Source organism: Prinia subflava, chromosome 1 (genome assembly GCF_021018805.1).
Source record: "Prinia subflava isolate CZ2003 ecotype Zambia chromosome 1, Cam_Psub_1.2, whole genome shotgun sequence".
Classification (NCBI taxonomy): Eukaryota; Metazoa; Chordata; class Aves; order Passeriformes; family Cisticolidae; genus Prinia; species Prinia subflava.
Genome location: NC_086247.1, coordinates 9,405,609 through 9,421,200, shown reverse-complemented (window position 1 = coordinate 9,421,200; position 15,592 = coordinate 9,405,609). Strand labels below are relative to the sequence as shown.

Here is a 15,592-nt window from a genome sequence, read left to right as displayed (position 1 = left end):
ACTTCTCAGTGCTGGTCAGGACATTGTATTCTGAAAGCCCATCATAGGGAAGAACAAGAGAGAGGTCCCTCTTCCTAAGCACAGTTATACCATCCTGAACAGATTCCCATTTTATAGGAGGAAGCATTCCCATATTATAGGAATTGCACCTCTCAGTATGTACCTGAGGGCTTAAGCTACAGGACTTTCACTTGAGAATCACTAATTGTGGAACTCCTTTTGCCCAGGGTGGAGTGCACAGAGCAGGAAAGGGAGTTGCACCTCTGGAGTTACTCTTGGCAGCTAAGAAAAAGCAGCCAGCAGTGCCAGGCATCCAAACAGAAGGATGAAGGACACACAGTTTCATGGATTCCCCTTCTCCCCTGTCCATTTAAGTTCTTGCTACAACAAGGCTACAGCAAGGCTGTGTCTTTATCAGCGATGCTTTCCCTAGGAAGAACAAACCCAGTAAACACAGAACAGCTCACCCAGATGTTCTGAGGTTTGACATTGTGGCCACAGGAGCTGACCCCTGGTTATTCAGGGCAACTTTACTATTTTTAATCTAATAGTAACTAAAGGAAAGACTGGTTCTGCAAGTAAATGGGAATTCATCTTTGAGTTTAATCAGAACATTACTGCACTAGACACAATATACACTTAGAGCTCAGAATGCTCACACAGTAATGTATTAGAGACAGAAGAGGAGACTTGAAACAATATACAAACACTATTATGTGAACTAAATACTACAAAAGTGAGACAACATATTGCATGCAGGGGGGAATGTGTCACACACATTTAATGACTATTAGAATAATATTTGGCTAGCCTACAGAACTAGTAGGGAGAAAAATTGGGGGTTAAAAGTTTACACTGCACAGCAAACTATTTAAGCTGAGATTTTTCCCAGGGAAGAACACATCAAGTCATTTGAAACTGTCTGGGACAAAACTCACAAACAAGGGGAAAAATGCCAGACTGCTGGAGATGAAATAATTTATTCATCTCTGTTGGCATTACTATGGAGAATGCTGTCTCTGTGGCTCCTCTGAAACCTGGCCAAGTCCTCTGGAGATAATGCAGGATACTGTCAGCGCTAGCTTGAGATCACCATCTCTAAGTATACTGTATTTTAGCTACTATTCAAATCAGTAAATTTGGAAAGGATTTGCAACTGACACAGTAATGACACCAATGTAAAAGTTGAGCTGTAAGTCTTCCACATTTTAGGTGGCTGTATTATGTAAATAATATTGACCTGTGCACTTTGCTCATGTTCTAATGGCACTGCACAGACTCTAAAAGAACACTCAAGACAACCATTTGTTTCAAACAAGTAAGGTGAATGCCCAAAGAAAGCATAAGCTTAACCAGTGTGGAGGCAAGGAAAAGCCTACAGCTCATCAAATTTTTTACATGGATTCTGATAGTCAGTCACACCAATCACTAGAATCTAGTACCAAGATAAACATCTGGGGGAAAAATAATGGTTAGAAGTCTAAAACCTTCCTAAATTTGAAGTTTCTAGTACTACAAAGCTTTATGAACATTAGGTTTTATTCTTTACATTACTATGTAAGAAACATTGGAGCCTGTTCACATACACGGATTTAAGAACAAAAGACTTAAAACTGTCTATTATTGGGCCAGGCGTAACATAGAATTGGCAAATTTGTTTTTAATACAGAGCTTACTTGTCCTTCCACACAAAACCACAACATTAACTATCACAAGATTAAGTGCCAAGTCTTGAAGAAAGATCTTGGCTGTGTCAAAGCCAAGATCCTGTCAAGGCAAGCTATCTGAAACAGAGAAAGAAGCATGGATACACAGTATAGCAGCAGAAACAAATGCAGAAAAGGGTCCAAAATGAACAAAGAACAGTCTAACAATTCAGCCATAATATAAGTTACCTAATTTCACTGCGTATGAAAGCATTTCATGTCAGCAACCTGCTTACTCTCATGCCAAATCCTGTTCATGCTCAAAACATGCATTTTAAAACAAAACTGATAGCTAAAGAATCTGTATTTAAAAAGAAAAAAAGAGCAATTTTTATTGCAATTTATTTGAGAACTATGCCTCTCCTACCCAGCTAATGTGAATTTCATTTACTCCAATTAAATTTTCAGTATTTGCAGATTGAGCTGGAGCTTCACAACTCCAATGGCCTCATACATGAGTTCTCCCACTTTATTAAATTTTATCTATTATGATGATATGTGAGAATTGGTCTTCCATGAATTTTGCTTTCTGATTTTTGTACATAGGCCTTGATAATCTTCCCTTTATGAATAATTCTTATGGCTAGCATCTTCCAATAATAATATATTCAGAAGAGACAAGTGATAAAAATCTACACTACAGGGTAAGGGTTTAGAAAGTTGTAACTTTAAATGTCACTGAAGCAAAACCATATTTCTTCAAGCATTTGCTTTCGTATTATAACTAATATAAAAAACTGCTACTGTTTCATCAAACAACTGAAAAACAATTCTGGGGAAAAAAAATACAATGCACTTCAAATTATCCATATTGTAATACTTCATCAGTTTTTTTATTATGCTATTCCATTGTATTCTATTACATGGTCAAAATGTATTTGAACATTAATCTTCTTATTTATGCTTGCTGATGTACAGCTGGCTAAAGAATCAGCACATCCCAAAAGAAAGTAATTAAACATGCACAGCAGAAGCCAGCAACACTTACCTGCCATTCTTAGGCTATCCTGTATCATGCAACAAAAACTAAAAGCAGAAATACTGACATGTGAACCTTCTAGAACCCCTGGCATTGATCAGACAAGCTACATGTCTCTTGTTTTCAAAATCAATTTCATCTCTATACACGTGGAGATCCCCTTTTAAGAAGGCATGAGGTTAAATTTCAGTGCCAGATCCAGTAAGGTTCACATATAACCTTTAACATGATGATGCTGGAGCTATGAATAGCTGTTGTGAGCCAGTCTGTGTATGCAGAATTATTAAGTCACATTGAAAGTGAGGAGAATCAGGTTTCATATTTCAGTACTTCTTTTAAGAAGCACGGGACAAAACTCATAAATTTGAGTAAGTCAGTTACAACTTCAGTAGGTCTCCAAATAATTACAACTACTCTTAACATTTTGATTAAAAGTAGGCAGAATTTTGGTCTAAAAAACAAGAAGCAAATCGGGTTTCAACAGTCAAATGTAACATGAAAGCCCTTTCTGAAATAAAGATTTTACATTTTAGGACCTGAGGATATTTTAGAAGAGGTTATTGCCTTCTACCAAAGTTTGCTGAACAATTATCCATAGCTCAGGCATGCAAAGCAGTTAGAAGGATGGCAAAATGAAAACATACATTTAGTACATGACAAATGCAGTCTACTGCAGGCAAAGAGTAATAGATATATAAAATCATCTTCTCACTTTCAAAATCAAGGAAAAAATTTGGCCCCTGCTCAAGGTCTGTGCATGTCAAAACTTTTAGAAGGTTCCCCATGTTAAGGTACCTGCCAAGACAAGAATGAGAGAAAAGAAAATTTTCTTTTTATAAGAAAGAACAGCCCAAATGTAGTTGATTGAAGCAGTGGGAAGAGAAGACCAGAGAGTTCCATTAGGCACGAGCCCGTCCTTCAGGCTGGGTGAAGGGACATCCCCACCTCGAGGATGCACAGCTGGTGACCCCAGCAGTGCAGCTTTCCTGTAAGAAGGGACCGTGTCACCAGCGTCCTCACAGCTGCCCTTTGGCAAAGGGACAGAATCCACTCCAAGGCTTTGCCAGGGACTGTTCTGTCCCAGTACACCCTAGCACCAGTGTCCTGAGCAGGAGTACTGCCTTGAGGGCCAAGTACCAGATTTGAAAGCATTAGCCATGCTAGATTTTAACCTGATGGGACAAGAGAAGGAAAGAGCTTTAATTTTGTCAGCCCTTATAATTGTGTCAGAAGGCCATTGTAGAAAACCACGTCGTGAGACATCATTTCAGTGTGCAGAAAATGCTAATAGAGATATGCCACAGATCTTTCACACAAGGTGCCTAAAATATCTGTGAAACTAAGACAGTTTCACTTCAGACTTTTGGATGTAAACAAAACACACATTAACTGCACGATGAATGACCAAAGCAGGATCAGGAATGATTTAGCACTCACTCTTGTGTACGAGAGGATCACAGTGAACAACTGCTCAGCACAGATTACTATGGCATACTGACAGAATTTCTCATTTCATGATTACTTGATTTGCAGGCAGATGGATGGACATCACTGACCACAGAGACCCAAAATGACTAAGCATATGGAAAGAAAATTTACACAGCAGCATGATGGTGGCTTGGCTACTACTGGCGAGGGGGAAAAAAGGAAAAAAAAAAAAGGAACAGAAAAAACACATGCAACTCTTTCAAATTCCAACTGTGCAATTGAGTCCCCTGGCCTTCACTGCAGCAGGTATAAGCAACCCTACTTTTACCATTTGAAAGGCACCAGCTGTGAAGGGCTGAGAGACTTACTTTCAAAATCCAAGAAAAAATGTGCTGCATTGTGGTCTATGTCCCTGGTTAGCACCTTAATGAGATTACCCATGCCAGCAAACCTAAAAATAAAAATGGCAAAATAATTTAGTTCCAATAACCATTTCCTAATTTAAGTACACGCCTGGGTCTCACTGGAGCAGAGCTCCCATTTCTTTTTGCACTCTGGATTCATCAGTTTCTGGTGGGGAGCAGAAATTGTACACTGTACAGTGCATTTCCATGCCCCTTCTTCTTAGAGAGCAGTGATTGTTGAAAAACTGCAAAAGTTACAATCTTTGACAAAAATAAAGATGTGAATTGCTGATTCTTTCTCATCTTTGTTTAATATATATAAAGAACATATGACCTATGTTGACTGAGCAATTGTTTTGCATAACTGCAGCACTCAATGCCAAACAAACCCATTATTGTTTAGGACAAAAGGAACCTCAAATAGAACTGGTGTTATCATAGCACTTTTTTACTACCTCTCTGTAATCCAAAACAGATTTCGGACAGCCTCTCAGTAGTAGTCATCTGTGGCCAATGAACAGTTTTCCCATTAAATCACAGAGTTACAAGCAAAACAAAAACTACACTTTTTCAAGACCAGAAGAAAAATCAAGTTTCAACAGTTCTTCTTATGTTTGCTGCCACATCCCAGCTAAAAGAAATGAAAAGTGGAAGAAAAATTAAATAGTTGTTAGATTACTTGAGATAGATAAATTATCAAAACAGTTTCAAATGTTACCACAAGTTTCAGAAATCAATACCTGCAACAGGAGCATGAAAACTGCATTTCATAACAAAGCAGCATTTTCATGAACCTTCCCATGTTTTACAGAGGCTGAAAATATACCTAACAACCATCATTCTGAAATGCTAAGAGTTCACTAGAGTGCTGCTGCAAGACAAGCAAGACACACCCAAAAATTTCATCACGAATTATTTAAGAATAAGCCATCAACAATCTGACATTTGGATTCAAGCACAAGATATAAAAAAACCAATTTTCAAATCAGTCTAATTATACCAAGCAATTTTTGCTTTTACTTAAGAATCATGTTTACCTGGAGGGAGATAGCATTGACATCACAAACCATTACTTTATTAGGAGTCAAGGAAACTGAAGCAATGTAAACTCAAACAAATTGTTTGGTAAACAAATTTTCTGAACCTGGGTTGAGACATATTTCTTGGTCAAACTAAGAACAGCATTCAATTTATGTTTTGGGATCTGCAAGATTCAGCAATCAAAGCTTGAGAAGGAAGGGGCAATTAATCCCAAATTGCTGAAAAGAACCCAAGTCTTTGCTGCATCAACTTCCACAGAATGACCAAATGACTGCTAAGAATCTAGGCTTTTAGCACTGTGGCTTTGAGTGCAACCCAGGGGACTCTGCAAACAGTGCTTCACCAGAAGGCATATGCTGGCTTTTTCACATGTTCAACCTTCTCCTTGAAACTTAAGGAAATGCAAGACCTGCTTCCTAATAATTTGAACTTATTTCCTGGTGAGAAGCACCTATTAATTCAAGGAATTTTTAAATTAGGTTGTCCACCTAAGAGACTCTTCTTGAAAACAAATCCATTAAAAAACATGGTTCTTCAAAGAGGTAGCTTTCCCAGATCCTTCTATCCCATAGCACAGCAAACTATTTAAAACTACACATGCACCAATGCTGTGTAAACATGCAACAGCAGAAAGCAGAGAAATTACTTTTCTGTATCTCTCAAACGTGTTCTGTAATACAGGACTAAATAAGCCACTTTATGTTTCAGAGTTTACCAGATTATGCTCTTCTTGTAGGGGAGCAGACAGAGGCGTCCTTAAATAAATTATTTTCAACAGGGCCAATAAAAAAAACCCCACAAGTAGAAGCTGCATAATGGTGATCCAGTTCACAGATTCAGATTTAAAACCCAAACCTCAATCTCAGAACAGCATATTACAAATTTCAATTCCAACATTAACAAACAAGCAGCAAACATGTGGCATTGAGTACTGCTAATGGCCTAAAGAGAACTCCTGTACCTGCAATTACTGCTGTGCTTCAGCTGCACCATCCCCTCCTCCAACAAAATATTTTCTGTATCTCAAAAAAATGCCTCTGTGTAGGTTTTGCCTTTGTTTTGATATTAACCAGTCTCCTAAGAGCTTACAGACTCATGCACATGGTTTAAATATTGGATAACATTACTTGTGAAGGTCAGAGTAGGGGCATGCTTACAGGGTTGAAGTATTTTGAAGTTCAGTTCACAGAAGAACATGTAGGCACTGCAGAAGAGACTGTTTCACTGAGCATCAAACACCTCCTAATACAAGTAAGGAGTTGGGGACTTGGTTTTGCAATACAAATACCTTTATCCCTCAGGAAAGCTTGCCAGGAAAAACATACAGTTTCTTTTCCAGGAGTTAATTTTAACAAACAGAGAAGCATAATAAAAGTTTTGTCACTACAATGGAACAGTCAAAGTTATATTCAAGCAGAAGATGCAACTGATGAGCTTCCCTGAGCAAAGGAAAGAAATTTGTGATAATGGATTAATTCAACTATGACAGCAGCAAGGTGACAAGATGTGCTATAGGAATTTTTTGTATGTATTTCATATCATGTATTTCAATTTACATGAACACAAAGCTGCTTGAACACTTGTTTGTAATGAGGTTCCTAACAAACCTCTCCCTCTGTGTGTTCATTGTCCTGAAAAAATCTTGATAATTTTTAGTCACATTCAAGTTTTGCACAGATGTGCAATCACGTCATTGTATATTCAGGTTTTATGGAGTGCATGGAAATCTAGCTGAAACTGGACAAACACAGTATTTTTGAACCTTGAATCAAGACACACTGTAACATTTACTCAAGGATCTCAAGCATTCCTTAAATCTGGAAGACCTGATGTGTTTTAAGAACTGTGAAAACAACCATTTCTCCCACTTGCAATCCAAAAAGACTTTAAGCTAGGAAGAGCTTGAAAACTCAATTTAGATAGATATTGAGAAGATGTAATTTCTCTAGCATTTTTTGGAGGACGCTTTCTCTCAGCTTAGCATTCCAGGTAATGAATGCAAGAGCCCAAAGGTCAGAATCTATTTTTCTGGCAAAGCTAAGCACTCCCTATGAGCTCTGAAATGACTTTTTAGAAACAAGACCATGGTGCCATCTGTGGAACTTCCCAGACTTGTGGAAATAGCTGCAGGTCAATATGCAACAGCTAAAGTTAGATGGTCCTTCACTTTCATACATTATTTTCCTTTAGAAGGCAGAGCTGAGCAGCTGGCAGAGCTGACCTGTTGTACTCAGGGGGAACACTACACAGGGAAAAATCAAATCTGACCTTTCTGAGAAGATGCTGTGTTAGCAGAACACCTGGACCAATCTAGAGTAAAGCGACCTAGCTCAGAGATACATCAGGCCCCTGACAGATAAGAAAAACATTTACTAGAGATTCTTGTTTTGTTCAATATGGCCCATCATATGCAATTATTCTGTGCCCAAAACACATGAAAGAAGGACTGCTACTAGCTCTAATACTAAAGATGATGACAATTTGCCCATAGCATGAGAAGAAGTCCACAAATCCAGCTATTAACATTTAGCTTCAGTGACCTCTTCTGCTATTTGATGCCCTGTAAAAGCATCACCAGCATGAAGATTTTGGTAGTTCTGTGAATTATCACATAGTGATATGCCCAGCCAGTATTAATTTACCAGGCTCTCTTACAACTTCCTTGCAAGTTCACAACTTCATCTCAGTAAGTAAAATGACTTGTTTAGAAAGTCAGATGTGGTTCCAGTTAGGCAGCCCTGAGCTTCCACTGCCTAGTCAAGAACATCTCACACTGACTGCACCCTTCTTGAGCACACTACCACATCAGTCAGCTCCAATTCAGGAAAGACCTCAGCAACCAGCAAGCACTACTCTTGATTTTGATGTCCTGCAGGTGGGGTTTGTTTTGGAGCTGAAGAGATGATTCAGAGCACTGACTGGAGTGACCTCTGTGGGTGCTAACCCACCTTTTCACCCACAATTCTTCCAGCACAAATGGAAAAAAATGCACACTGAAGCTGTAATCCTTATTAAGAAGAATTCTGCATATTGCAGTCACTAACATCAAAATATTCACATGTCCAGCCTAAAGTAAACTTTAGGTCACTACCTATTTTTTTCCACAGCTTCAGACCATCAACCTCTATCCAATTTTATTTAGTAGTCTCATTCAGAATACAGTAAACTTCAAAATCTGCAAACCAATTTCTCTCCCAGAGGTATTACTGATTTTAAAATTTTATAGTGCAGTGTCCAGAGGCAAGTCATTAGGTAAACTAACAGCCTAAGACTCAGTAAAAGCACACATGTAAACCACTGAAGATTTCTCCTGCCACGTATGCAACATCACGAGATCAGAGCAGAACAAAACCAGCAGTTTCTGTCCAAAACCTGACTGTCCCTGTGAGGCTGCTCAGAATCCCTGCTGGCATGCTCTGCACTCCAGCACAATACTCGAGCCACGTGGAGCAGGTTCTGGGAAATCAGAGCACAAGCCAGGAACATGGTTTAAACTTGACCTACTTGCAGAGGAAGACATACGGAATGCCACCCTGGATTAGCATGATTTGGCCCATTACAGCCTTATGGGGTCGTATGATGCTGCGTGGAGAGTCGTGATCAGACAAGCGGAAAGCAAAGGCATATTTTCAAAACAAGTCTTGCACGCATGCCCTTCCTGTGGAAAACATCCCCACACATCTCAGAGCCCCCCGCCCCCGGCTCAGCCCAGGGGAGATGGAACAGAAATACGTAATGTAAGGAAATTCATCTCAGCACCAAGGAAATTTCCCCTCTCACACCTGAGAGAAAAACTGGGCAGTAACAAGGATGTTCTTTGCAACTGGTGAGCAGCTGGAGAACTTACTGTCATTACAGGTAAAACACTACAAAGGTGTTCATAAGTGATATTTTCTATTTTTTTTCTACTGCAAGAATAATATGCTTTCAAACTAATTTAAAAAAACAGTTACATAAATAGATTTAAAAATTTGTTTGTCATCCCTGAAGAAAATCTGCTTCAAGAAAACACCAGCTTACCTTCTGGACATGTGTAGGCTATTCCCAATACTAAAATCCACAGTATGAAAACTGTACTCCCTGAAAATTTCATTTATAGTTAAGCACAACATTAGATGAAAAGCACATCTAATGAAACAACAAACATTTTGGTCCTGGCATTTGAGTTTTAAACTTCCATTTGGTGACGTAAATGTGGCATAAACCTCCAATTCAGAAATATTTCAGCAAAATATTAAGAAAAAAGATGCATAGCATTAAAAGTATAGCATTATAGTGGAATATCACCATGTTATAAAACTTGCAGTGTTACTACATGAACAAAACACTGAATGTCTCCCTATACTGTTTTTCTAGAAGGATAATCCTATCACAGGCTGTTTCAAGGCTTACTGAACAATAACTAGCCATGAACAGGGAGAAGGAAAAAAATAAAGAAAAAAGAAAAAGCAATGAGGCAGCAGAGAGGTGTCTGCCCACATCAGCTGAATCCAAGGCAGCCCTTAGCAACACACGGCATCACAGCCTGGCAGCCTATGGGATCCCGTGTGGCTTCCTCTGCCAATGAAGCAGCAAAGCTTCACAACCAGTGAGAACATTTCTGAGAGACTGCTGCAGAGATGGAAACAGGCTAAAATGCACTGCAGGAATCCCTTTTTTTTGATGGCTGAAACATTCTCCCTGGATACAAATGTGTTTTTTCCTAGACTAATGCATATTTATTTCTCTTCTGAATAGTGCTAGAGCAGCAGAGATGCCTTCTGACGTATCCTAATTTCATCTATTGATGTTTGTGGTGTTTTAAAATAATAATGACCTGCCCTGATACAAAATCCCAAAGTAACAGCATACATACCAGAAAATAAATAATTTGCGTCAATATTAAACATAGTAGCTACCACTCACTATCACCTTTAGATTTAAGAAAGGGAAGCTTGGTGCCATTAGCTTGAAGCAAGTCATATTTTGGATAAAGTGGTTTCATTTTCAGGATTCATCATAGCCCTAATAACATCCCTAATATTAAAGGTAACAGTTCAAATCGTGTCACCTCTGTAAATGTGCTGAATCAAACACATGAGTGAAGTGCCAGAGCCACCCTCAGTTTTGCACAAAACACACAGTTTTATTTCATTGATGGACAAGTTTTTCAAGCAAGCATTAAGATTTCAGCAGTTTTTACAGACTCTTTTGGGACACAGTTCCCAATCCAAACCCATGCCCAGACCTGCACACGGCTCTGCACTGCTGACATCCAGTGGCCACAAACCAGGGACTGCAAACCAACCACAAGAAGAGTAAAATATATGCAGGCCAAAAATCCCCCTCCAAACCCCCTAGAACAGCCTATTTCACTGAACTACTGGGGCTTCAAGCATTAGCATCTTATCTGAAAAGTGGAAAAATAAATTATATGGCCAGATAGAAAATGTTTTTGTACAGGAAAGTAAGTATTCAGACTACTGAAAAGCTGTTTGAAGCTGCCTCTGATGTCAATTCCTTTGGCTAAACTGACTGATACAATAATCTGTTTTAGCTCAAGTTGGTTTGTTGGGTTTTTTTTCGTTTGTTTTGGTTTTTTGGGGGTTTTTTTGTTGGTGGGTTTTTTGGGTTTTTTTTGAGATCACACATCATCAATAAAGTCTCCTTTAGAACAAAACTGAATTCAAAACTTGTCATATCAGGAGGATGGAGGTCTGCCAGGGAAAACAGACTAGTGAATAGACTCACATTCCTCAAAACCAGAATTGTAAAATACAGTCAGAGGAGTGTTTATTCAGTTCATTTTTCCTCTTAGAGGAAACCAAGGGAAAGGCACTGAAGAATCCACAGTTTCTTTAGAAGTAGTCTTAGAGCCTTGTTAATTTGGGAACATTTTAGTGGCACAGCTGACACTGAATAACGTATTTGACAGGGGCTACAATAAAATAACTAAGCATGCTCACACAAGTCTGGAATAAATCCAATTTGTCTGGAAGAATTATGCTTGTTTTTAAAACAGAACTTGTATTGAATAGGGCAGATACTCTGCTCCAGAAATCTGCTCTGATTTACCCTTCAACAAGTAACTGCACAATTTTTCCAAGTGTGAATCTGGGGTTAAAAAATAATTATTACGCTTTCCTTTTTCAAAAGGACAGAAGCCCGACATGCTTTAACTATATTCTGCAAAATGCTGCTTTTTAATTGCATGACATTGCAGCCATGGGGAAAACCCCCCTTTTTCAGTTCGGGAGGTTTCCACTGAATGCAATTTACGCTCTGCGTTCTCCTGCAGCTCTGCCATTGCCCGACAGAGGCCGCTGCCCCACCGCGGGATGGTCCCGGGATAGGGCCGCGGGGGACAGAGGGTTCCAGAGCCCGGGGACAGCCCGGGCGGGGACAGCGGGTCCCAGAGCCCGGGAACAGCCCGGGGACAGCCCGGGCGGGGACAGCGGGTCCCAGAGCCCGGGAACAGCCCGGGGACAGCCCGGGCGGGGACAGCGGGTCCCAGAGCCCGGGGACAGCCCGGGGACAGAGGGTCCTACGGTCCCAGAGCCCGGGAACAGCCCGGGGCCAGCGGGTCCCAGAGCCCGGGAACAGCCCGGGGGACAGCCCGGGGGACAGCCCGGGGGACAGCCCGGGGGACAGCGTGTCCTACGGTCCCAGAGCCCGATAGCCCGGGGGGACAGCCCTGCCCCTCCTGCCCAAACACCTCGTTCAGCACCCGCATCCCCTGGAAACATCGCCTGACCTCGGAGTCTACCTTTTTTCAAAGTAAACTGGGAACGTTTTTATCAGGTACATAAAGATACAAAACAACCCATTTAGTAAGAGTTATGGCATATTTACACTTTTTTTATTTTTTTAGATAAAAGCTGCTCGCTCCGTGAAAGATGGCATGCCTTTAGAACTGTGCTATACTACCACATTACTTAAGAAAGTTTCCTATTTCCAGAATGTCAGCCTATAATTTAAGAACCCTCAAGCTCTACTCTCCAAAAAAACCCAAACAATACAAACCGTATGGTAAGTCCTTCTCCTGCCAATCACCTCTGTATAAAGAAAAAAAGCAAAACCTCAACCAAAAATAAAAAGAAAAAGCCCAAAACTCCCAAAAGCAAACCTGCAAGTTGTATCTAAATGCTAAAAGAAGTATGTTTTCAATTTCTAACTAGTCCAGTTAATGTGATATTTTTCAGTTGGTATTTCACATGTGAAACAGCATTCCTCTTCCAGCCTAGTTTGATTTGGAAATGTTTTTTTTTCAGAGGAGCAGAATTCCCATCTAACAGGCTGCCACACGTGTCAGTCAGGATCAGAGCTGGACGAAGCTGCACTGAGGATCCCACAGCCTTGGCAGTGCTGCCATCTAATGCACCACGACAAGGAGTACAAGCACCCACATTGCTCTGCAACACTCAGGTAAAATGTTTTCTCTGATCAATTCCAAAAATGCTGTACCCCTTCAGTGCCTTGGCTTGCAATCCTGCACTAACGATGTCATGATAAATTATCTTGTCATCAAGCTATATAAACAGCCATTAACATATCCCATCTCCAGGGACTGGAATGTCACAGTGTCACCACAAACCTTGTATGAACCTGACACTGACTGTCCATCTGAGAATTCAGTTCAGTGACACAGCAGCTCTAAAATATCAAGAAGGAAAAGAAGACCCACGACTTTCCAAGTCACAGGACTGGAAGCGCAGGTTTCCATATTTCAGGACAGCTTTCTGATTATTCTGTGGGCTTCCCTTTTTCTGAGACACCAGTCAGACACAGTATGTTTGCAGGGTACAGAAGGCTAATGAAGCACATCAAGATGATGATGGTACAACAGAGGATGAGTAGCAGGATGATGCTCCTTCCCATCCCATCTGTTTTCAGAAACAGTAACAAACAGACAGGCATTAGGCAGGTCAGAGGGATAAAACTGTTCTCTACATGGTTGTTTATTTATTTGAAGCTTCAAAAGCAGCTCCTTGCAAGATCAAGGATCTACAGCCGTCTTTGTTACATCCAGTTACTTCTTCAGTTCCCCTCAAAAGACATACTACTAAACTACTTTTACTGAACCTGGATAGTTTTTCTTGTTGAAAAGCAAGTGTTAAAAAAATCCCAACTCAAAGAAAAACCCACTAGTCCAGATTTCTCTAGCTGTGCAAATATGATAGGTTTTTAATCCTATTTTCCATTTCTCCCATCATCTGAAATTTTATTTTAACCTTAAAATCAAACTAATGGTATCCAGTAAGGCTATGATATTGTAAGACAATTAATTCTCATCCACCTGTTGGAAATACAGAGAAACATTTGCTATTCTTCAGTGATATACAACCTGAAATCCATTAAGATCAGTAAAAAATATACAGAATATCATGCAGAGTTATGATATTCTGCAGTGGTCCATCTCATCTTGTCTCACAAGAAGTTTGCAGCAGTTCCTGGAGAAAACCAGGTAAATAGGCAGAATGGAGAGACATTAGGAATACTGAACACATTTAACAATCACATCTGGCTCTGTAAAATATTCCATCTGAAAATACATACACATAGAAGAACCACAAATACATGATATCCCTGTTCCTACTATTCCTTAAGCACCTGCTCACACAAAGGTTTAGGTTTTACTGAATATTTTTCATGTTTTAACCTTACTCAACAGCAACATCTAGTTCTGTTTGTCCCATTCTTTACAACTTAACCAAACTTTTCTCTAGTCTCCAGTTCTTTATATGTTGTTTGGGTAGGGTTTGTCAGTCCTTCCCAACTCTGAGCACTGGTGATTCTCTGATAATTTATGATGTGTCACGCATCTGGCAGCTAACTTTGTCTTGGCATAGCTGGAGAAATTGAAAGCATCAGGAGTCTGACATCAGAGCTTCTGCTGAACACCACACCACCTTGACTTACAAACATTCTCCCTTCAATACCTGAAAGACTGTTTGTTCACAGTTTCTTCAAAGAAAATAGAAGATATTTGCCATGTGCTCTAGTCGTTTGCTGGACAGCATTCTTCTTCCTGCAGGCAGCATCATTCCCAACAATGCACCTTAAGTTTTCCTAGCTCTTCTGGATCACTCTCACCTTCCTGAGCAGAAGCAGCACTGCTCTAGTAAGGAATAAGTGGACGATGTGTAAGGATGTGCAAAACCAAGTGTACACATGCAGAGGGAAGAGAGATGGTGATCCTGGAGCCTGGACTTGCCTAGATGGACGTGTGGTCTGACTCACTTCAGTGAGTCACTTCACTGACTTTTACAATGTATAATTTGCAAATGCACACAATGCTGTAAATTAAAAGTCTGCATTAGTTCCAATTGCAGCTTTAACAACACCCTCAAGGACTTTTTAAGTAAAAGCTATTAAAGGAAAAAGGTACGACTGCTGCTAGCACTGGATGTTTTTCTATTAGTGTATTAAAGATTTGGAAAATATTGCTGTATGCTTGCCCAGTTCCTAGACCCATTCCTTAACCCAGACACAAGTCAGTAAGAAAGAAGGACTGTGGGCCTGAACCAGCAACATCATAAACTCTCCTAAGAATGACAAAAATGTGACAGTTCATCAAAACCTGCAATTCTGCAAAGTAAGCATTTTAAAACATGAATTATGCACTAAAATAAAGACAATTACTTTAGTAACACATTTATATGTCATATATTGCTAATTCTGAGTGGAGGAGTCAAATAGTTTTGGACACAGCACTAGAATATGTTTTCTAGTCTTGTTGACAAAACTGATGACAAATTGTATCAGGTTTGTGTGGCAAGGTTGTGAGGGCAGGGGGGCTATGGGGAGACTCCTGTGGGAAGCTGCCAGGAGCTTCCCCCATGTCTGACAGAGCCAACACCAGCCAGCTCCAGGATGGGCACACCACTGGCCAAAGCCCAGCCCACCACTGGTGGTGGTAGTCCTCTGGGATGATGTATTTAAGAAGAAAAGGAGTTATGACACAGAATTAATTGTATACAGAGAACAGAAAAGTGAAAATGTATGAGAGATACCAAGAATACAGTGCAGACAACCCAGGCCAGTGAGGAAGAGGA

The 15,592-nt window shown here is 40.1% G+C and overlaps 1 protein-coding gene across 5 annotated transcripts in view; it reads right to left on the bottom strand.

Moving 5' to 3' along the window:
• Positions 1-15,592, bottom strand: part of CYRIB (CYFIP related Rac1 interactor B) — a 96,748-nt gene that overhangs the window by 13,610 nt on the left and 67,546 nt on the right. For 2 of the 5 annotated variants that reach the window (XM_063411747.1, XM_063411660.1), the window contains exons 4-5: positions 4,482-4,564; positions 3,398-3,480 (exon numbers count right to left, since the gene is read on the bottom strand). In XM_063411747.1, the coding sequence (XP_063267817.1) occupies positions 3,398-3,470 (73 nt within the window). In that variant the 5' untranslated portion in view covers positions 3,471-3,480; positions 4,482-4,564. The remainder of the gene's footprint in view (positions 1-3,397; positions 3,481-4,481; positions 4,565-15,592) is intronic. The other 3 variants (XM_063411572.1, XM_063411411.1, XM_063411481.1) reach the window with 2 other exon arrangements.